At 40.6% G+C, this 23,231-nt stretch overlaps 1 protein-coding gene across 4 annotated transcripts in view; it reads right to left on the bottom strand.

Annotated features, from left to right (window-relative positions):
• MNS1 (meiosis specific nuclear structural 1) overlaps positions 1-23,231 on the bottom strand; it is a 174,454-nt gene that overhangs the window by 112,401 nt on the left and 38,822 nt on the right. For 2 of the 4 annotated variants that reach the window (XM_027553925.1, XM_027553927.1), the window contains one exon: positions 20,920-21,052. In XM_027553925.1, coding sequence (XP_027409726.1) covers positions 20,920-21,018 — 99 coding nt within the window. In that variant the 5' untranslated portion in view covers positions 21,019-21,052. Of the gene's footprint in view, positions 1-11,448; positions 11,600-13,314; positions 13,434-20,919; positions 21,053-23,231 lie in introns of those variants that run through there. The other 2 variants (XM_027553928.1, XM_027553929.1) reach the window with 2 other exon arrangements.

Raw genomic sequence — 23,231 nt, 5'->3', positions numbered from 1 at the left:
CAAGAAAAGATTCCTCAATAGTAACGCCAACTCAATGGAGATTCTTAGTACCTACGTAATCCTACTGCTTTGCAATCAGATCAGATCAGATCAGTCGCTCAGTCGTGTCTGACTCTTTGCGAACCCATGAATCACAGCACGCCAGGCCTCCCTGTCCATCATCAACTCCCGGAGTTCACTCAGACTCATGTCCGTCAAGTCAGTGATGCCATCCAGCCATCTCATCCTCTGTCATCCCCTTCTCCTCTTGCCCCCAATCCCTCCCAGCATCAGTCTTTTCCAGTGAGTCAACTCTTCACATGAGGTGGCCAAAGTACTGGAGTTTCAGCTTTAGCATCATTCCTTCCAAAGAAATCCCAGGGCTGATCTCCTTCAGAATGGACTGGTTGGATCTCTTTACAGTCCAAGGGACTCTCAAGAGTCTTCTCCAACACCACAGTTCAAAAGCATCAATTCTTTGGCACTCAGCCTTCTTCACAGTCCAACTCTCACATCCAAACATGACCACAGGAAAAACCATAGCCTTGACTAGACGGACCTTTGTTGGCAGAGCATGTCTCTGCTTTTGAATATGTTATCTAGGTTGGTCATAACTTTCCTTCCAAGGAGTAAGCGTCTTTTAATTTCATGGCTGCAGTCACCATCTGCAGTGATTTTGGAGCCCAGGAAAATAAAGTCTGACACTGTTTCCACTGTTTCCCCATCTATTTCCCATGAAGTGATGGGACCAGATGCCATGATCTTCGTTTTCTGAATGTTGAGCATTAAGCCAACTTTTTCACTCTCCACTTTCACCTTCATCAAGAGGCTTTTTAGTTCCTCTTCACTTTCTGCCATAGGGTGGTGTCATCTGCATATCTGAGGTTATTGATATTTCTCCCAGCAATCTTGATTCCAGCTTGTGTTTCTTCCAGTCCAGCGTTTCTCATGATGTACTTTGCATGTAAGTTAAATAAACAGGGTGACAATATATAGCCTTGATGTACTCCTTTTCCTATTTGGAACAAGTCTGTTGTTCCATGTCCAGTTCTAACTTTTGCTTCGTGACCTGCATACAGATTTCTCAAGAGGCAGATCAGATGGTCTGGTATTCCCATCTCTTTCAGAATTTTCCACAGTTTATTGTGATCCACACAGTCAAAGGCTTTGGCATAGTCAATAAAGCAGAAATAGATGCTTTTCTGGAACTCTCTTGCTTTTTCCATGATCCAGCGGATGTTGGCAATTTGATCTCTGGTTCCTCTGCCTTTTCTAAGACCAGCTTGAACATCAGGAAGTTCATGGTTCACATATTGCTGAAGCCTGGCTTGGAGAATTTTAAGCATTACTTTACTAGAGTGTGAGATGAGTGCAATTGTGCGGTAGTTTGAGCATTCTTTGGCATTGCCTTTCTTTGGGATTGGAATGAAAACTGACCTTTTCCAGTCCTCTGGCCACTGCTGAGTTTTCCAAATTTGCTGACATATTGAGTGAAGCACTTTCACAGTATCATCTTTCAGGATTTGGAATAGCTCAACTGGAATTCTATCACCTCCACTAGCTTTGTTCGTAGTGATGCTTTCTAAGGCCCAGTTGCTTTGCAATAGATACCCAGAATAGTGTTAGAGACCAAAAAGTGACATCAACATGAAAACAGTAGATGTAATGGATGCTGTGTCGTGTTGCCCAGATCTGTCTTCCGGTCTAAGGACTTTATTTTCCTAGATGCTAGGAGTGCTGTCACTAGATAACCCTCAGCTGTCAGTCCCCTCGGGAACTTGCCCTTGGCCACAGTGTGCCCTCTCTCTTAGGGGACCAGCTTGCATCTAATGTCTGCCTGATGTGGGAGTATGAAAGCCCCACCTCATCACTACAAAGAGAGTCAACTCTAAAGGGCCTTCCCCGCTCTTCTGAGAAGCTCTCCAGGGCCTGAGTTGAGGCCCTTGTGGCGGTTGAGCTCACTTTTCACTCTGCCTAGTCCTGCCTCCTTCCCTTCCACAAACGTCAATCCCAAGAGTGATCCCTGATACATGCTCTGCATGCCAACCTTTGTCTCTGAGTCTGCTTCTCAGGGAACCCAAATTTGAATACTAGAGAAATTAAATTCTTTGTTTCTAATGTGTTATTAAAATATAAATATTACCTTATAAGGAAATATGTTTTTAATTAGCATTTAAGAATACTATAACGTATTGTTTAGGCATTTAAAAATCACTTTTCTCATTGATATAGGTTGGGTTGCTTCATTTATTGTGACAGAAAAACAATCAGGAGGATAGAATACAAAACTGTCGAGTCCCCACATGCAGGAGATTATACTGAGGATTGGAATAAGAAGTACAAAGGAAAGAGAGAAATTAGGAGTTTGCTAGTCCCATTGGAACCCAATGGGAAAGTTTTTTGTCAAGGCCTAAAGCCATCCGGCTTTCTACAGGACTGATTCCCTCCACGGACTCTGTCAAAGCCATGATGGCACGGTGAAGAAAATTTAGTATGACCATCATTTGCTTTCCCTCTATTCTTAGTCGCTATCTTGGTCTGGTGTCTCAGAAAATCTTCCTTCTTTATTCTTTTACTAGCCAAATGTTGAAAGCATTTGAATTCTGGTAGAGAATTCAAGAGAAGGTGAAAAGCTTTCAATGTAGAGACATGAATCTGAGTTGCCAATGGAAGAGTTTCAAACACCTTGACTAGAGGAAGGAAGGAAATATAAGGCAGATAGTCTGCTATAGGCTAAGCCATATACCCTCCTAAAACACCTTTGATAGAGTCTTTAATTAGTTATACCTCATGCTGTGATTATTCATCTACCTCGCAGTGACAGCTTGGTAGTACAGGCTACTTCACTATCAGTTTGAATTTCAAGCCTAGATTTAACAATTCATTCAACAGATAATTACTGAGAACCTAGCGGTAATAAACAAAGCAGACAAGTCACCTGTCTTCTATTAGGGAGAGCAGAAATAAACAAAAACAAAATTTCAGATCATAATAAAAGCTAAGAAGAGACTAAAGCAAGGTTAAAAGATGGAGGACCACTAGGAGTAAGGATGTTGACTATTTTAGCTGTGAGAAACTAGGTCAGTGAACATTCTTCTAAAGAGACAGCTTGTTTACCTTCCTCTGCAATTTTCTGGAAGAGTTTGAGTAGGATAGGTGTTAGCTCTTCTCTAAATTTTTGGTAGAATTCAGCTGTGAAGCTGTCTGGACCTGGGCTTTTGTTTGCTGGAAGATTTCTGATTACAGTTTCAATTTCTGTGCTTGTGATGGGTCTGTTAAGATTTTCTTTTTCTTCCTGGTCCAGTTTTGGAAAGTTGTACTTTTCTAAGAATTTGTCCATTTCTTCCACGTTGTCCATTTTATTGGCATATAATTGTTGATAGTAGTCTCTTATGATCCTTTGTATTTCTGTGTTGTCTGTTGTGATCTTTCCATTTTCATTCCTAATTTTATTGATTTGATTTTTCTCCCTTTGTTTCTTGATGAGTCTGGCTAATGGTTTGTCCATTTTATTTATCCTTTCAAAGAACCAGCTTTTGGCTTTGTTGATTTTTGCTATGGTCTCTTTTGTTTCTTTTGCATTTATTTCTGCCCTAATTTTTAAGATTTCTTTCCTTCTACTAACCCTGGGGTTCTTCATTTCTTCCTTTTCTAGTTGCTTTAGGTGTAGAGTTAGGTTATTTATTTGACTTTTTTCTTGTTTCTTGAGGTATGCCTGTATTGCTATGAACTTTCCCCTTAGGACTGCTTTTACAGTGTCCTACAGGTTTTGGGTTGTTGTGTTTTCATTTTCATTCATTTCTATGCAAATTTTGATTTCTTTTTTGATTTCTTCTGTGATTTGTTGGTTATTCAGCAGCATGTTGTTCAGCCTCCATATGTTGGAATTTTTAATAGTTTTTCTCCTGTAATTGACATCTAATCTTACTGCATTGTGGTCAGAAAAGATGCTTGGAATGATTTCAATTTTTTTGAACTTACCAAGGCTAGATTTATGGCCCAGGATGTGATCTATCCTGGAGAAGGTTCCATGTGTGCTTGAGAAAAAGGTGAAATTCATTGTTTTGGGATGAAATGTCCTATAGATATCAATTAGGTCTAACTGGTCTATTGTATCATTTAAAGTTTGTGTTTCCTTGTTAATTTTCTGTTTAGTTGATTATCCATAGGTGTGAGTGGGGTATTAAAGTCTCCCACTATTATTGTGTTATTGTTAATTTCTCCTTTCATACTTGTTAGCATTTGTCTTACATATTGCAGTGCTCCTATGTTGGGTGCATATATATTTATAATTGTTATATCTTCTTCTTGGATTGATCCTTTGATCATTATGTAGTGACCATCTTTGTCTCTTTTCACAGCCTTTGTTTTAAAGTCTATTTTATCTGATATGAGTATTGGTACTCCTGCTTTCTTCTGGTCCCTATTTGCATGGAAAATCTTTTTCCAGTCCTTCACTTTCAGTCTGTATGTGTCCCCTGTTTTGAGGTGGGTCTCTTGTAGACAGCATATGTAGGGGTCTTGTTTTTGTATCCATTCAGCTAGTCTTTGTCTTTTGGTTGGGGCATTCAACCCATTTACGTTTAAGGTAATTATTGATAAGTATGATCCCATTGCCATTTACTTTATTGTTTTGGGTTCGAATTTATACACCATTTTTGTGTTTCCTGTCTAGAGAATATCCTTTAGTAGGCCACCATCACCCTAATACCAAAACCTGACAAAGATCCCACAAAAAAAGAAAACTACAGGCCAATATCACTGATGAACATAGATGCAAAAATCCTTAACAAAATTCTAGCAATCAGAATCCAACAACACATTAGAAAGATCATACACCATGACCAAGTGGGCTTTATCCCAGGGATGCAAGGATTCTTCAATATCCACAAATCAATCAATGTAATACACCACATTAACAAATTGAAAAATAAAAACCATATGATTATCTCAATAGATGCAGAGAAAGCCTTTGACAAAATTCAACATCCATTTATGATAAAAACTCTCCAGAAAGCAGGAATAGAAGGAACATACCTCAACATAATGAAAGCTCTATATGACAAACCCACAGCAAACATTATCCTCAATGGTGAAAAATTGAAAGCATTTCCTCTAAAGTCAGGAAGAAGACAAGGGTGCCCACTTTCACCATTACTATTCAACATAGTTTTGGAAGTTATGGCCACAGCAATCAGAGCAAAAAAAGAAATAAAAGGATCCAAATTGGAAAAGAAGAAGTAAAACTTTCACTGTTTGCAGATGACACGATCCTCTACATAGAAAACCCTAAAGATTCCACCAGAAAATTACTAGAACTAATCAATGATTATAGTAAAGTTGCAGGATATAAAATCAATACACAGAAATCCCTTGCATTCCTATACACTAATAACGAGAAAATAGAAAGAGAAATTAATGAAACAATTCCATTCACTATTGCAACGAAAAGAATAAAATACTTAGGAATATATCTACCTAAAGAAACTAAAGACCTATATATAGAAAACTATAAAACACTGGTGAAAGAAATCAAAGAGGACACTAATAGATGGAGAAATATACCATGTTCATGGATTGGAAGAATCAATATAGTGAAAATGAGTATACTACCCAAAGCAATTTATAGATTCAATGCAATCCTTGTCAAGCTACCAACGGTATTCTTCACAGAGCTAGAACAAATAATTTCACAATTTGTATGGAAATACAAAAAACCTCAAATAGCCAAAGCTATCTTGAGAAACAAGAATGGAACTGGAGGAATCAACCTACCTGACTTCAGGCTCTAGTACAAAGCCACAGTCATCAAGACAGTATGGTACTGGCACAAAGACAGAAATATAGATCAATGCAACAAAATAGAAAGCCCAGAGATAAATCCACGCACATATGGACACCTTATCTTTGACAAAGGAGGCAAGAATATACAATGGATTAAAGACAATCTCTTTAACAAGTGGTGCTGGGAAAACTGGTCAACCACTCGTAAAGAATGAAACTAGAGCACTCTCTAACACCATACACAAAAATAAACTCAAAATGGTTAAAAAATCTAAACTTAAGACCAGAAACTATAAAACTCCTAGAGGAGAACATAGGCAAAACACTCTCCGACATACATCACAGCAGGATCCTCTATGACCCACCTCCCAGAATATTGGAAATAAAAGCAAAAATAAACAAATGGGACCTAATTAACCGTAAAAGCTTCTGCACATCAAAGGAAACTATTAGCAAGGTGAAAAGACAGCCTTCAGAATGGGAGAAAATAATAGCAAATGAAGCAACTGACAAACAACTAATCTCAAAAATATACAAGCAACTCCTACAGCTCAACTCCAGAAAAATAAATGACCCAATCAAAAAATGGGCCAAAGAACTAAATAGACATTTCTCCAAAGAAGACATACAGATGGCTAAGAAACACATGAAAAGATGCTCAACATCACTCATTATCAGAGAAATGCAAATCAAAACCACTATGAGGTACCATTTCACACCAGTCAGAATGGCTGCGATCCAAAAGTCTACAAATAATAAATGCTGGAGAGGGTGTGGAGAAAAGGGAACCCTATTACACTGTTGGTGGGAATGCAAACTAGTACAGCCACTATGGAGAACAGTGTGGAGATTCCTTAAAAAACTGGGAATAGAACTGCCTTATGACCCAGCAATCCCACTGCTGGGCATACACACTGAGGAAACCAAAAGGGAAAGAGACACGTGTACCCCGATGTTCATCGCAGCACTGTTTATAATAGCCAGGATGTGGAAGCAACCTAGATGTCCAACAGCAGATGAATGGATAAGAAAGCTGTGGTACATATACACAATGGAGTATTACTCAGCCATTAAAAAGAATACATTTGAATCAGTTCTAATGAGGTGGATGAAACTGGAGCCTATTATACAGAATGAAGTAAGCCAGAAAGAAAAACACCAATACAGTATACTAACGCATATATATGGAATTTAGAAAGATGGTAACAATAACCCTGTATACGAGACAGCAGAAGAGACACTGATGTATAGAACAGTCTTTTGGACTCTGTGGGAGAGGGAGTGGGTGGGATGATTTGGGAGAATGGCATTGAAATATGTATAATATCATATATGGAACGAGATGCCAGTCCAGGTTCGATGCACGATACTGGATCCTTGGGGCTGGTGCACTGGGACGACCCAGAGGGATGGTATGGGGAGGGAGGAGGGAGGAGGGTTCAGGATGGGGAACACATGTATACCTGTGGTGGATTCATTTCGATATTTGGCAAAACCAATACAATATTGTAAAGTTTAAAAATAAAATTAAATTAAAAATAAATAAAACAAAAAACAAAAAAAAAGAGACAGCTTGTGAGCAGAGATCTGAACAGTAAATATCAGGCCATGTGAAGCTTTAGGTAAAGACCATCCGATGCAAAGGCTATATTCCACACACAACAAAAAGGAGGTACACCAGGAATGGAGCAAATGAAGCAGAGAGTGAGGGAGGGGTTGGAAAGGTCAGATCACAAAGAACATCGAGGGCTAGACCAAAGAGTTTGAATTTTGTTCTAAATGTAATAGGAAATGGACTTCCCTGGTGGTCCAGGGGCTAAGAATCCACCCTCCCAATGCAGGGTTCCCAGGATCGATCCCAGGTCAGGGAACTAGATCCCACATGCCACAACTAAGAGTTTACAAACCACAACTAACAAACCGGCACAGCCAAATAAATAAACAAACATTTGTTTGTTTAAAAAATAAATAAATGTAATAGGAAGCCACTGGACAGATTTTTAAATAGGAAGAAATACGACATGATGTAAGTTTTTGAAGAGTCCTCTAAGGGCTGTTGCGCTATGAAACTGCAAGAGTGAAGTCAGGGAGAACAGTCAGGAAGCCATGGCTATGGAGCAGTGAGAGTTCAGAATGGTGGTAGCAGAAGTGATGGGAACTGGTTGGGTCTAGAATGTATTTTAGAAATAAAACTGTCAGGACTTGATGATGGGTTAGATGTGGGGAACGACAAAAAAAGCATTTACTCAAGGATACCTCCCAAGTTTTCTTTGCCAGCACAGCTGGATGAACAATGATGCCATCGATTGGGTTGGAGGATGCTGGGGAGGAATAGAATTGGAAGCCATGAAAAATCAAAAGTCCTATTTGGACCTGTTAAATTTGAGATGTCTATACCCCAGTGGAGCTCTTGAGTTGACAGTTACACATACACACCTATCAGTCAAAAGAGAAGTTGGGGCTGTAAATATAGATCTACATGTCAACATGATAAGGATTCTCATGAATCGCACGGGACTAGGACTAAACCCAGAAGTAGAAAGAGAAACTAGAACACTTTCTAACACCATACACAAAAATAAACTCAAAATGGATTAAAGATCTAAACGTAAGACCAGAAACTATAAAACTCCTAGAGGAGAACATAGGCAAAACACTCTCCGACATACATCACAGCAGGATCCTCTATGACCCACCTCCCAGAATATTGGAAATAAAAGCAAAAATAAACAAATGGGACCTAATTAACCGTAAAAGCTTCTGCACATCAAAGGAAACTATTAGCAAGGTGAAAAGACAGCCTTCAGAATGGGAGAAAATAATAGCAAATGAAGCAACTGACAAACTAATCTCAAAAATATACAAGCAACTCCTACAGCTCAACTCCAGAAAAATAAATGACCCAATCAAAAAATGGGCCAAAGAACTAAATAGACATTTCTCCAAAGAAGACATACAGATGGCTAAGAAACACATGAAAAGATGCTCAACATCACTCATTATCAGAGAAATGCAAATCAAAACCACTATGAGGTACCATTTCACACCAGTCAGAATGGCTGCGATCCAAAAGTCTACAAATAATAAATGCTGGAGAGGGTGTGGAGAAAAGGGAACCCTATTACACTGTTGGTGGGAATGCAAACTAGTACAGCCACTATGGAGAACAGTGTGGAGATTCCTTAAAAAACTGGGAATAGAACTGCCTTATGACCCAGCAATCCCACTGCTGGGCATACACACTGAGGAAACCAAAAGGGAAAGAGACACGTGTACCCCAATGTTCCTCGCAGCACTGTTTATAATAGCCAGGACATGGAAGCAACCTAGATGTCCATCAGCAGATGAATGGATAAGAAAGCTGTGGTACATATACACAATGGAGTATTACTCAGCCATTAAAAAGAATACATTTGAATCAGTTCTAATGAGGTGGATGAAACTGGAGCCTATTATACAGAGTGAAGTAAGCCAGAAGGAAAAACACCAATACAGTATACTAACGCATATATATGGAATTTAGAAAGATGGTAACGATAACCCTGTGTACGAGACAGCAAAAGAGACAGTGATGTATAGAACAGTCTTATGGACTCTGAGGGAGAGGGAGAGGGTGGGAAGATTTGGGAGAATAGCATTGAAACATGTAAAATATCATGTATGAAATGAGATGCCAGTCCAGGTTCAATGCACGATACTGGATGCTTGGGGTTAGTGCACTGGGACGACCCAGAGGGATGGTATGGGGAGGGAGGAGGGAGGAGGGTTCAGGATGGGGAACACATGTATACCTGTGGCGGATTCATTTCGATATTTGGCAAAACTAATACAATTATGTAAAGTTTTAAAATAAAATAAAATTTAAAAAAAAGAAAGAGATTTAGGATTAAGCTCTGAGGAATGCTAATATTTGGAACAAGAGTTTATGGCACTGGAATCATCAGGAGAACTTTAAATAAGAATTGGACTTGGACTCATTTCTCAAAGATTCTGATTTAATTGGTCTGGGGGTGCAGCTAGAGTAAGTCTACAGATTTAAAAGCTCCTAGTGATTCTTGTGTGCAGTTAAGGTTGAGAACCATTGATTCAAATGATTAGGAATAAAATGATTAGAATGGAGGGGGCCATCGGCAAGGTAGGAAGAAAACCAGGAAAGTAATGCCTTAGAAGTTAAGTGAAGGGAATGTTCCAGGAATGAAATGGTTAACTGTGTCAAATGCTAATGAGCAGCAAAGTCAAAGAAGGAAGACAGGGCAAGGATGGGGTGCCCTAAAGGTGAAAAGTTCTGGTGGGGTTGTGGAGATGGAGGCCTGCCCAGAATGGATTAGACAGACTGGAGAGTGAGGCAGGAGAGACACTTTTGCCCCCTGTGTCTGCTCTGCCCCACCCAAGTCCTGGGCTCAGATCCAGAGACCCTGGCTGCCCCTTGTCCAGAAGCTTGTGTATCCAGAGACCATCAAATAATACCATCTCAACTACTTGCTCACACAGCCAGTCAACACTGACTCCACAAACTCATTCAATACCTATTGAGCACTTACATATGCTAGTGTTAGGCAGAGGGGACAGAGAGTAAAATAAGATATGCTTCTTGCTCCCATGGAATTTTCAGTCTGCTGAGGAAGCAAGTCACAAATAATTGCAACAAAGTAGTCATCTTGATTCTACATCCACAACGTCTATCTTCATTCCCATTTCCACTAATCTAGTTTAGGCCTTGAAAATGAATAATAGTGTCCTAACCAGTTTCTGTATATCCAGTCTCTCCCTTCTTGCTAATATAGTTTAAACCTTGCTGCTGAATTCCTTTTCCTAAAGCACAACTCTGTTTATATCATTCATTAATTGTGGAAGCAGACATTTAGCACCTACTAAATACAAAAAGAATCTGCCTGCCAATGCAGGAGATATAAGACAGGGTTCGATTGTTGGGTCGGGAAGATCTTCTGGAGGAGGACATGGCAACCTACTCCAATATTCTTGCCTGGAGAATCCCATGGACAGAAGAGCCTGGTGGGCTACAGTCCATAGGGTCACAGAGAGTCAGACACGACTAAAACGACTTAGTACACACACACAAAGCACAACTCTCTTCATGTCATTCATTAATTGTGGAAGCATACATTTAGCGCTTACTAAATACACAAAGAAATTCAGTTTCCCCTCCTATGATGTTAGGGTCACTTTCTAGTTCCAAAATCCTGAGTCTGTAATCTCAATCAACAGTAACCACAACAGTTACCTGGTCTATGCATGAATCTCCTTTATGAATCTCTATAAATCAGAAGAGGATCATCATAAACTGGATAAAAGTACATCCAATTGGTACTTAAACCTCTGAGGATGGAAAATTCACTTTTGAAAGAGTTCAAAACATGTTCAAGAAGTTTCCATTTTTATGAAGTTATTCCTTCATAACGCTTCTTGCTTACTCATTAGAATGCAGGCTTATTGGCTTGCATTCAAGGTTTGCTATTATTTGACCTTGAGGCATTCCAGTCCTAGTTTCTTATATTTCCCTTCTGTTTCCTTCCCTGAATGTGCTTTCACACCACCACACTATCCCTCTATCCCCTCATATCCAAATACTTCAAGACAGAGCTCAAGTGACACCTTCTCTGTAAAACCACCAAGTCCCCCAGGAGACCATCACTCCCTCACCTGAGACCCCCTCACGCTTCTTACCTTCCTCTTGGGTTCCCTCCCTTGGTGATTAGGGCATGCATCCTATTTTCCATGCCTCAGTGAAAGGTCCAGGAGAGCCAGGCCCCTCTCTTGAGAACCTCTGTCTCCTGCACAGGGCATGGCACAGTGCCTTGAAAGTTTCCTTAGACACCTGTGGAGTAAATACAGCATCAATTCTCTGGATCAATTTCCCGTTCTAAGAGAGAAGCTATATCAGCTTTCCTAGACTCTACTATTTTGATGCCCAAATTTAAAGTATTACTTATTGCATGCCTGAAATTGCAGGCACATTTGGGGGGCAGGGGTCAAGACAATACTACACATGAAAGAATTATAAACAGAATAAAATGTTAATTGTAAGCAAGGGAAAACAACAAAGGAATGCATGGAGGGAGGAGATAAACTTGGTCAAGAGATGCCATGGAAGGTTAAGAGGAAGAGAATTTCCTTGAACTTGCCTTTGAATCTCCATATAAAGAGACTCCTTAGGTCCTGGGCATTTTAAGCCTGAAACAAAGGCTGAGTCAGGGACACTAGAGGGAGCCAAGGCCTGCAGACTGGAGAGAAAGCTTCCAGGGTGTTAGCCTTGGGTTCACAGATTCTACAACATTTGCTTAGTAGATTGAGAAGGCTATTCTTTATCATACATTCAAATGCTTCCACAGGACAATTTCTAAAAGGAAAATTATTTTTAGTCTCTCTTTTTTTTTTTTTTTTTACTAATGTTAAACCTCTTTTGAGATCAATATTAAGTACTTATGTCTGTATATTTTATGTCCTCTTTGTCCATGAATATCTCCTGAATCTTAACTGTGAGCTCGTGTGGTTTCTTGGAGCTGGGAGTAGACAAAGACCAGTGAAACCCTGTCCAGTGACTTGGCCTGAAGCTGGGTGGTCTGTGACCACTGGTTCCCAGGGCGGTCACATTGTCAGGCCAGGTGACCAGAGGTTGCTGCCCTTATATGTTCAAATATGAGGACTTTGTGGCAGATTACAGCAAAGAAGTCACCCCTCTAGCCTTTTCTCTCAGTCTAGATCCACAGAGAGCCCTAAGCAGGAGTGTTTAAAAGGACCTGGAAGTTTTGAGGCAACCGTGTGAGCTCAGTATGGCCAGCATCAACACTGCCCATGTCTGCCTGACAGACAAACGGATGGGAAAACAGAGGCCCCCATCCATGGGCATAAGAACGAGGTATAGTTGGAAGGAGGAAAAAAGAAAATCGAGTACAGCCCTGATGTACTGCCCTACCTCAGACAGGGTGACATGAGACAGTGTGAAACCCACAGCTGCAAAAGGATAGGAACTGAATCATAGTTTTGCCATATATAAATGTTCATTTAAACTAAATTTTGGGACAGAGGAGCTTAAAAATGTAAAAGGTAAAAAGGATATCATACCTCTAAAGCAACAGTGACTTGAAGCTCGCCCAAGCCAAAGGGACAAGAGGCCTCACAGCCAAGAGAGAGCACTTTAGGTGCCCTGGCTTGGACCATCTTCCCACAGTACCTACCCTAGTGCCACCAGACGGAAATGCAAACGATCAGAAACCAATCAGTAGGAAGTCAACCCTGAATAGTCATTGTGAGGACTGATGCTGAAGCTCCAATACTTCGGCCACCTGAGGTGAAGAGTCGACTCATTGGATAAGACCCTGATGCTGGGAAAGGTTGAGGGCAGGAGGAGAAGGGGACGACAGAGGATGAGATGGTTGGATGGCATCACTGACTCAATGGACATGAGTTTGAGCAAACTCTGGGAGATAGTGAAAGACTGGGAAGTCTGGCATGCTGCAGTCCATGGGGTCACAAAGAGTCAACGAAGCTCAGCGAGTGAGTAACAATAAAAACAAGGCAGGAGGGCCTCACCAGCTGCTGGAGGGCCCAAGAGGCTCCCTTTTCCTCCAGATGCCACTTTCAGAGCTCCCCTTGACATGGCCATCAGAAGCTAGAAGTCAGGTTGAATGTGGGAGGCTGAAAATCCAGGCCTAGAGGGAGGAATGGAGGGGAACTTGTGAGGCAGGCTGTTAGGCTAAGACAAGAGAAGCACTTTATCTGCATCTGTCTGTTCCGTTCCCCTTGCTGCTGTCTTGGTATCCTGATGCTGTCCCTCTCCCCTTAAATCCAAAGGGAACAAACAACAGGAGACACAAGAAAGCAAGCAGATCTGGAGAGACTGCTTTGGCCACTGGACAAGCCCAGTGTAGGGGAGCCGCGTGAGCAGAAGCCCGGGTGCTACGCCTGTGGGTGGGGAAGGCGGAACTGAATCGCTGGCAGGGTTGGAGGAAAGGACACTTCTGTGCAGGTGGGAGGGTCGTGTGGAGCCATCTGAAGGCAGGGCTGGGGGCAAGCAGTGGAGGGGGCAGGCGGACTCACCGGGGAAAGCTTGGAAGCTCTGGGCCTGTCGGGTCTAAGTTCGTTCAGCCACCCACTGCTTTTCCCAGAAACAGGGCCCAGCCTGGCTTCCCTAGCAGAAGAGCAGACCCTGGGGCGGAGCGCCGGCAGAATAGAAGCTGAGAGAGAAGCCCGCAGCATCTGTCTCCGGGGCGCGATGTGAACCTTGTGATGACCCGCCAAGCCCTGAGAGGAGAGGCTAATGCGCAGCACATGTGGGCCGAGGCGCTACACACAGCTGGGCCTCGGTCTGGAGTTCCGGGGCTGAGCCCACCCTGGAGGCTCAGAGTCCACCTCCGTCCATGGGAGTCTCCAGGCAAGAATGCTGGAGTGGGTTGCCATACCATTCTCCAGGGCATCTTCTCCACCCAGGGATCAAACCCGGGTCTCCCTCATTGAAGGCTTCTTTACAGTCTTAGCCACCAGAGAAGCTCCAGAAGGAGTAAATAGAACTGAGAAGAGGAGAGAGGCAGCGCTCTTTGGGTGTGGAGAGCTGGGTGACCACATCAAGAGGAACTCTGAGCTCTGAGTCTGGTGCACAGGCATGTTCTTCCTCAGCAGACGCCCCAGAAGGTTGGGCGTGGAGGGCAGCCGCAGTCACACCTGTCCCAGCGGACTCCCATGGCTGGTGTTGACTTGGATGTAAAGCTTGGTGAAGGCCACGGCGTACTCCCACTTGGATGCCCCTTCCCTGTTCCTGCAGAGCACATCCTTCCACATGGAATTCAGCTGCCACCTTTTTCATAAACCCACCTGGAGTCCCTCAGAAGCCCCATTATCTCCCTCACCTGAGACCCCTCAGGCTTATTTTTACTTTCCTCATGGGGTTCCCCCTTTGGTGATTGGGGCAAGCATCCTATTACCCATGCCTCACAGAAGGGTCCATGAGAGCCAGGCCCCTCTGTTGGGCATCTCTATCTCCTGCACAGCACCCAGTACGGGCTTGAAAGTTTCATTAGACACCTGTGAAATGGATAAAGCAGAAATTCTCTGGATCTGTGTACTATTCTGTGAAAGGAGGAAGTTATATGAACGTTTCCACAAGCTCTTATTTTCTGATCCCCAATTAGATTAAGTATTAAACACCTGCTGCACGCCTGCTACTGTAACTCTCATTTCAAAGAACTGAAAGACACAAATGTGATTTTGTTGTGGTAACTCAGTGTACAACGAACAATTAGATTATGAGACTAAATATAATAAAATGCTAAACTGCACATTGTGAGAGGGGCTCAGAGGAGGGAGAGACGCATGTGGTCCAGCGAGGGCCTGGAGAACCAAGAGGAAGAGTAGTTGGACTGAGCTTTGATGGTGGGTGGATTTGCACAGGTTCACAGCCCCACAGCCATTTCAACCCTTGCCCTTGACACCTTGCCTATGCAAGCTCTTCATTGCTGTTGTTTTCACTAAGTAAACTAGAGGCAAGTCAGGAGCCCAGAGCAGCCTCTGGTGGGCTCCATCTCCTTGGAGTCGTGTTTTCTTTTTGATCTTCAAACCTCCCAGGCAGAAGCTGTAGTCATGATTAAGAAGCGCTGATAATCAGGACCCTTCTTGGATTTCTGCTGCTCAGACCTTGGAAAACTGAGGTGTGGTGGTTGGGAGTCTCCCTTGAATTTATCCTGATTCTTAACTCAAAACAGGTGTTTATTGCCCTGGTCGTCCAGGATGGATGCTTCGAAAGTCCTGTGGGACTGCCCAGACCTCAACCCTTGCCATGACAAGGGGGTGTGTTTTTCAAGGTTCCCATCATCCAGATACTGGGGAATGATTCTGATGCTCAGCTGGTGGTCACAGGAACATCACTGTCCTCAGCTCAGGCATCCAAGATGCCCCAGAACTTCTCCGTAAGAGATGAGACTTTCCTTCTCCGGAGTCTCGTCTGCATTTGGTTTCCTAGGTAGGAAGGACTCAAGCACCCTCGGGTAGCCCTCCTGTCTTATCTGTCAACATAAGTCAGGGTAAAGGCAGAGCTGCCTGAAAACCAGTCGTGGGCTCCAGTGTTGCCTTTTCATGCAGATAAAACACTTGCTCCGGGATAATATGGTCTGTGAGTCCAACAAACAGGCAGACGCTAAGCTTACAACACGGCTGGTCTTGTGATGGTGGCGTGCCTTCTGGCTTCCCACAGAGCTTCACTGTGTTTCCCATTGCAGTCATCATGGTCTCTTCCTCTGTGTATATTTGTGCCTGTGATGCCTAGCACAGAGCTTGGCTTCAGCAGACATCCTATAACAATGCCAAATCCTGAGGGAAACATTTGGCCAATGAATGACATTAGCTAATGCAGCCTTAAAGGTATGGGATGACACAGTGATAAAGATAAATATCCTCTATATCATTTTATAACAGTAAATCTGAAACCCCATCTATCGGGAAAGCATTGTCTCCACCACGATGACCACGTCAGAGCTCCTACTTATCCAGTTCTGCTGAGTGAGTGTGGAAGGGGTTGCTTTCTGTAATCTGTTTACTTTAAGGAGCTCAGTCACGTGTTCAGCTCACAGCCCGTTTATCAGGATGAAGGATGCTCTCTGGAGAGAGCAGACAGCAGGGCAGGCTGAGCTCGGATGACAGTCTGCCCCATGGAGATTGACTTTAATGAAGCACAGAATAAACAGGAAGATTAAGAGGGTGCAAAAATCAGTGACAAGTTTTGAGTTCACCTCTCTGTAGGAAAAGAAAGGTTCTCTGTACAGCTGAGAGCTGTCTCTGGGTTATAGATGAGGGGCATCTGTTTGGTCACTAATGATCCCATGCTATCTAAATCAGCCTTTGTGCAGGGAAAGAAAAGTTCTCTCTTAATTTACAGGCCTGCTTCTGTGCAATTTAATTTACCCACAATGTGATTTGCTTTATAGTGAGTAGAAAGATTGGTATTATTAAAGGGTTTGAAGAATTATTTAATAGGCTAAAATGTCAGCCTGATACACAAGGACTAAATATTTCTCATTTTGTTCCTTTATACAGTCCCTCCACAGTGTGCTGAGAAAGCATGGTCACTCAGAGCCTCATGATCTAAAGTTATGGTCCATCCTGGAGGGCTGGTTCACCTTCTGGAAGGCCTAAATTCTTGAAGTAAAACAAAGAACTAGTCTTCTTCATAAAACAGTGCCATTTCCATAGAAACTTAATGGCATTCAGACATTTTGTTGTATATTGCTCCAGTTCCTCATTTCATATATGATTTTTTTGATAAATAGAAAGCAAAAGTTACAGAAAAGCCAGAGGACAGAGTCTAAAATTCACACCCATCTTTTGAAGATGACAATTTCATTTAGAGGATCCAAATGGGAATCTTATCTCATTGTCATTGCTTTCTGTATACATAGATCTTACTAAAGGTGGGAGCAAGGTTTTTATTTGATATAGCATATTCCTTATTTAATCAAACTGTGAGAGCTGGTTTCTGTGTGTGTACATTGGGCAGAGGTGGTGGCATGCTGCAGTCCAACGGGTTGCAAAGAGTTGAGTGAGACTTAGCCACTGAACAAGTCATGTTGACATATTATAGCCTTCCTACCAGTAGATGGCACTCTGGTTCAAATTGATATTCTAAGCTTCCAATTGCCCAGCAGAGACGCTTTGTGAGCAGTAATGCTGAGAGAGTGTGCAAAACAGCTGAGATGTATCCAAGTGAAAATATGTGGTAACAAAATAGTTCAAAACCATATTGGCAACCTATTTTAGGAGAGTTGGCATGTATTAATACAAGGATACAGGGCACAAACCTAGACAGCATATTAAAAAACAGAGACATCAGTTTGACAACAAAGGTCCATATAGTCAAAACTATTATTTTTTTCAGCAGTCATGCACAGCTGTGGGAGTTGGACCATAAAGAAGGCTGAGCACTGGAGAGTTGATGCTTTCAAACTGGTGCTGGAGAGGACTCTTGAGAGTCACTTGGACTGCAAAGAGATCAAATCCGTCAATCCTAAAAATCAACCCTGAATATTCATTGGAAGGACTGATGCTGAAGCTGAAGCTCCAATACTTTGGCCACCTGACGCGAAGAGCTGACTCACTGGAAAAGACACTGATGCTGGGAAAGATTGAGGGGGACGACAGAGGGTGAGATGGTTGGATGGCATCACCGACTCAATGGACATGAGTTTGAGCTAACTCTGGGAGAGTGAAGGACAGGGAAGCCTGGAGTGCTGCAGTCCATGGGGTCACAAAGAGTTGGACGTGACTTAGCAACTGAACAACCACATAAGGCGCAATCCTAATAGGGAGATAAGAATGCCTGGAACCAGAAGAGATTCACTGAGAATTCTTTTGTGGAAGAGCTTCCTTAAGTAGAGTGCTTTGAATAGAGAGGAAGGGACATGAGGCAGCAAGAAACAAGCATTCCAGGTAGGAGAAGTGGGCTGTAGAAAGGTTTCTTGGGAGCCAAAGTATGTATAAGGAATATGAAACAGTTTGGGTCTACTCTGAGAAACATCTGATGGAGGCTTAAAGTTAATATCTAAGTTTCATTTAATGGGAAGTAAGTGGCGGGGGCAGGCAAGGGGAGCAGGAGAAACATTCAGCTTTGCAAAACTAAACAAAAATAAAACATGGTCAACCAAAGGTATGCCTTGCATCTGATTTTCACTTTTGATTATTACAATAAATAAAATTCAAATCAACCAACTGAGCCAATATCTTTCATTTCTGGTTTTATATAAGTACTTATATAAGTACTTACATTTATATTTTACATTATGTAATTCTTGAACTTGTACCAGTCAAATGTAAACACTGAGTTTTCTATCTAAATGCACAACTCTGAACCATGTGTCTTTAGCACTCCCAAAAAGCTATCCATTAGGCCTTAATTTTTGTTACCTTAATTATTTCCTAATTTTCTGACTCTCTCCTGTAAATTTTTGGGCTTTTTTTTGCCTAAGTTTAGGATGAAAGATCATAGTGTAAAGAGAGAAATTGTATTTGTGGGTAGATTCAGTTTGTATTTATATTTAGAGCATTTGAGGCAGTGGAGGAATCCTAATTGGCATTATACTTTCTAATGCAGATTCAAAGTTAAAGCAGTAAGGAGGTGTTTTTAAATAATTCAGCAGAAACTGCATCAAATTAACAGTTATTTAAATCTTTTTAAGGTCTCAAGTATAGTTAAACCAATAATGGGAGCTATGTTGCTTAATCTACAGAAAGTGCTTTCCATTTACCATGTGTTACCAGGGCTATCATTAAAATAGTAATTTATTATGAGGATGAGTCTTTAAAATGCTATGCTGAGGCCCTGGGTTCTGGAATCACTGGCTAGGTCAGCACTTTGTGGTTTTAAGCAGTGATGTGCCTTTGGTAAGAAAAAAAGAATGATGTTCATTAATTCTTGATGTGCTTTAAACACTGAAATACTGTAATTTATTTTTTTCCCTAGAATGGGAAAAATCACCCTTCAACAAGTAGGTTAAATACTCTAATTCTCCTCAAGATTAATCATGTCTCCCTTTCAATGGGAATGGACGCCCCCAATAAGCACAGGATGTTCCCACATTCGGACAGGGAAGGTATCTTTGTGTGGTCCCTGCTGTGGTCACTGTTCCGGCCAATAGACACGATCTGCAGCAGGACCTTGGGAAGGAAAGTGTGCAGTCTGGTAGAGGACCAGAGGAAATGTAGGGGGTCATGCTGTCATGCTGGGTGTTGTGACAATAGCCTTGTTCTCTGGGACTCAGCTAGTCAGCTTCAGTTGTCTGAGTTTCTTGGTGTTGCCATCATTGTCCTGCAAGGTTGTTGGCTTTGATATTTGAAGATGGTCCTTAGGCCATATTCCTTGAATGTGAAAATGCATGTTCTGTTAGGTAAGTCTATGTGACTGGAAGGAGATGCAGAACTGCATTAAGTATGGTGAATGGTAAAAGATGAGAAAGATAGGAAGAAAGAGGATGGCACTGTGGAGGGCCTTGAACACCTAGAACTTGGGTCTTTTAGAAGTCCAATGCGCTATCCATTGTGCAACGGAGCCACCTCGTACTTGGGTCTTTTAAAAGTGAGTCTGGGATTGAGGCCACACACACTCTTACATTTAGTCCCAGTCATTTATGACACTTGGCAAAGCAGTTGCAACTTAAATTTTTTATTTCCAACAATAACCCATGAAAAGAATCTTATAGCCCCTAAAATATTCATGTTATTGCTGCTGCATGTTCGTGCTAGAATTTGAGGGCTTGCCTTCAGCTATACCTTAGCATAAAAGAAATCGTAGTAAAAATAATTGGCATAAAGCCATCAACTTGCTCATTTGCTGTCTTTCACTGTAAGACAATAAAGGAATTAAATGATGTCTCATTTGGCTTTATATACTTGCATACTTAAATGTTTGGATACTTCTTTGCTAAGTAAACTGGGCCTGATCAGACAAGCCAGTAGTGAATACCTCCAATTTTCAAATGTATTAATTCTTTCCAACTGTGTATTACTAATAATATTTTTATTGGCTGTTATACCCTATCAATGACATATGGTTGAATGGATGAAGCAGGTTAACAAAGCTACTTGTGAAAAATAAGTTACATCCGTGCTATACATATTTTCAAAAAACATATAATCTCATAATACACACACACACAAAGACACACATCCTATGAGTACAAATTAAGTCATTTTAACACTTAATGCCCCAAATCCAATGACCATGAGCTTTTCTCCTGCTTGATTATCCAGTCTTTTACAAAGTCTATTTCCCAAAATATTTCTGAGAGCCCCAGTGGAGCTCACATGCATATACAAATATTAGTCTCAGACCCAATGGCTGAATTAATGTATAACTCCCATCTACATTTATGGTAATTCTGAGATTTGTTCATACAAAGCAATAATTACCAAAAAAAAAAAATGGTTCCAATATAATTACCTATTCCTGCCATCACAGCACAGAGATTTCTTGTTTTGTTCAGGAAGGAGAAATTTGGAGGTGATAGCAAAATGTTCTCTCTACTTTGTTTTTTCTCTCCATCTAAGATGTCCCAAAGCCCCCCAAATGTTCCAATTCATGAAAGGTACCTGCACACATACATACACACAAACACACACTCACACATACTCACACTCAAACATACACACACACATTACCTTTCTCCAAGTTATAAGCCATCCACAGGGTCCAAACTGGAGCAACTTTCTTAAATTTTCCTTCCACTGTGGGGAAGCACTCAGCCAAATCTCACTCATTTCGTTCTTTTATTCTCCCCTCTTCTTACACCAACTGTAAATAAAATATGTGTCTCTATGAGAAATAACCAGCAAGCATGCATGCTAAATTGCTTTAGTTGAATCCAACTCTTTGCGACCCTATGGACCTCCAGGCACGTCTGCTGTGAGATTCTCCAGGGAAGAATACTGGAGTGGGTTGCCATGACCTCCTCCAGGAAATTGCTAGCATAGTACACTCAAATTAGATACAAAGGGTGAAAAAAAAAATTCCCTCCTCCATCACCCAGCTCATGCCCAATCTTATTTCACTGACACTCATTCAACCCTGGATTAGGAAATTTGAAGTCCATATGGACAAATTTTGTTCAGATTTTAAAAAATCAAATATAAAAAAGAGTCAAAGAACAAAATTAAGAACTTGGATCTTTCTACTGATCGTGTATCTATGTTATTATCCTTTTGAGAGAATATACTTATTTTCAATCACATACAAAACATTTACACAAACCAACTATGTAATAGGACCCAGAAGAAGTCACAATAAATTCCAAAGAATCAGATGATATAGTATTACCTGAAATATGTATAAAATAAGAAATAGGTAACAAGAAAAGAAATATTAAAATATACTTGTCTGGAAACTAAAAATATGTGTCCAAACCCTTTGTTTAAATAGGAAACTTAAAATTAAATGGTATTAAAAATATACCAGTCAAAATTTGTATGACACACTAAATCACTGCTTAGAAGGAAATTTATAGATTTAATAAACATATCCATCAGAAAATAAGAAAGATTTAAAACCAATGAGCTAAGTGCTTACATCAGGAAATTGGAAAATGAACAACAGAGATAGCCCTAAGATATACAAAGGGAGGAAATAATACATATAAGATGAAAATCAATAAAACACTGAACAACAGAAACACCAAAAAAGAAAAATTTAGCTAAACGAAGACCAGAATTTTTTTAATAAAATTGATAAAACAGAAGAGCTTTAGGCAAGAATGTTAAAGGGGAAAAGTGACAACCAGAAACTGCAAATAAACAGGATACAGAAAGAAATTAGAAATTTAAAATTGTACACCCAGATATGCATAGCCAATATGTTTGAAAACCTGGACAAAATGAACAAATGTCTCTGAAAATATACAAATGCCAAAAAATGATGTAAGATGAAGTCTAAAATGTGAATAGACTAAAACCACTAGTGAAATTGGAAAAATAAGAATTCACCTTTTCATGAAAATAATAAAAATCCTCTAGCCACAGACTGTTCAAATTCTACCAAATTTTCTAGAAATGTGTAACAATCATATGTAGGTTGTTACGGAATGTAGAAAAAGAGAGGACGCTAGGCAATTCACTTTATGAAATCTGTATAATCTGGATTCCAATACAAAATGATGATAGTAAAAGGAAATTATACCCATTTCATATATGAAAATAGATGTAAAATAAAAAAAAAATAGCTAACAGAACCTGGCAGAGTTTTTAAAAATAATATATTATAATGAAATAAGATTTATCTTAGGGATGAAAAATGCTTTTATAACAAAATCTGTCCTTGTAGATCACCACATTAATGAACTAAAAAGGAAAAAAAAAACCACTATCTCATAGAAGCCTAAAGAGCATTTGAAAAAAAGTCAATGTCTATTTGTAATATAAAAATATGAACTCTCAGATAACTAGGAATAGAAGGGAACGTCTGGGTCTTGGTAAAGTCTGTTTGTTGCTACCTGGAGTAAACCTCATACCTACTAGAGTAACTCTAAATGTAGCCATCTTAAAATCAGTAACAAAGAAAACAGCTATCACTACTCTTGTTCAGCATAACTTTGGAAGTCCTGGCCACTGTAACAAAAAAGAGCAAAGCAAGAACTAAAAGTTTTGAGAGGGAAAAGACTTAATAATATTATTTTTTCCTGATAGCATGATTCCCTACTTGGAAAACCGTCAAAAGCAACAACCTGTCATGATAAGAGAGCTAATGGTTTCATTACACTAATAGCAATTGAAGAGAAAATGTAATTTTAAAAACAGCCTTCCTCACAATAACAACAACAGCTATATAATATCTAGGAATGAAATACTAAGGCATGCATAAGAAGCCTTGATGGAGAAAAATCTAAAAGGTATAAAGGGTATTAAAGGGTATAAAAAAGACCCCAAATAAATGTAGAGATTTTTCATGTTAATGGATGAAATGACTTATTTGTTTTAAAAAT

This window comes from Bos indicus x Bos taurus, chromosome 10, assembly GCF_003369695.1.
Source record: "Bos indicus x Bos taurus breed Angus x Brahman F1 hybrid chromosome 10, Bos_hybrid_MaternalHap_v2.0, whole genome shotgun sequence".
Lineage (NCBI taxonomy): Eukaryota > Metazoa > Chordata > Mammalia > Artiodactyla > Bovidae > Bos > Bos indicus x Bos taurus.
The sequence above is the reverse complement of the archived record's forward strand: the minus strand, read 5'-3'. Positions and strand labels throughout refer to the sequence as shown.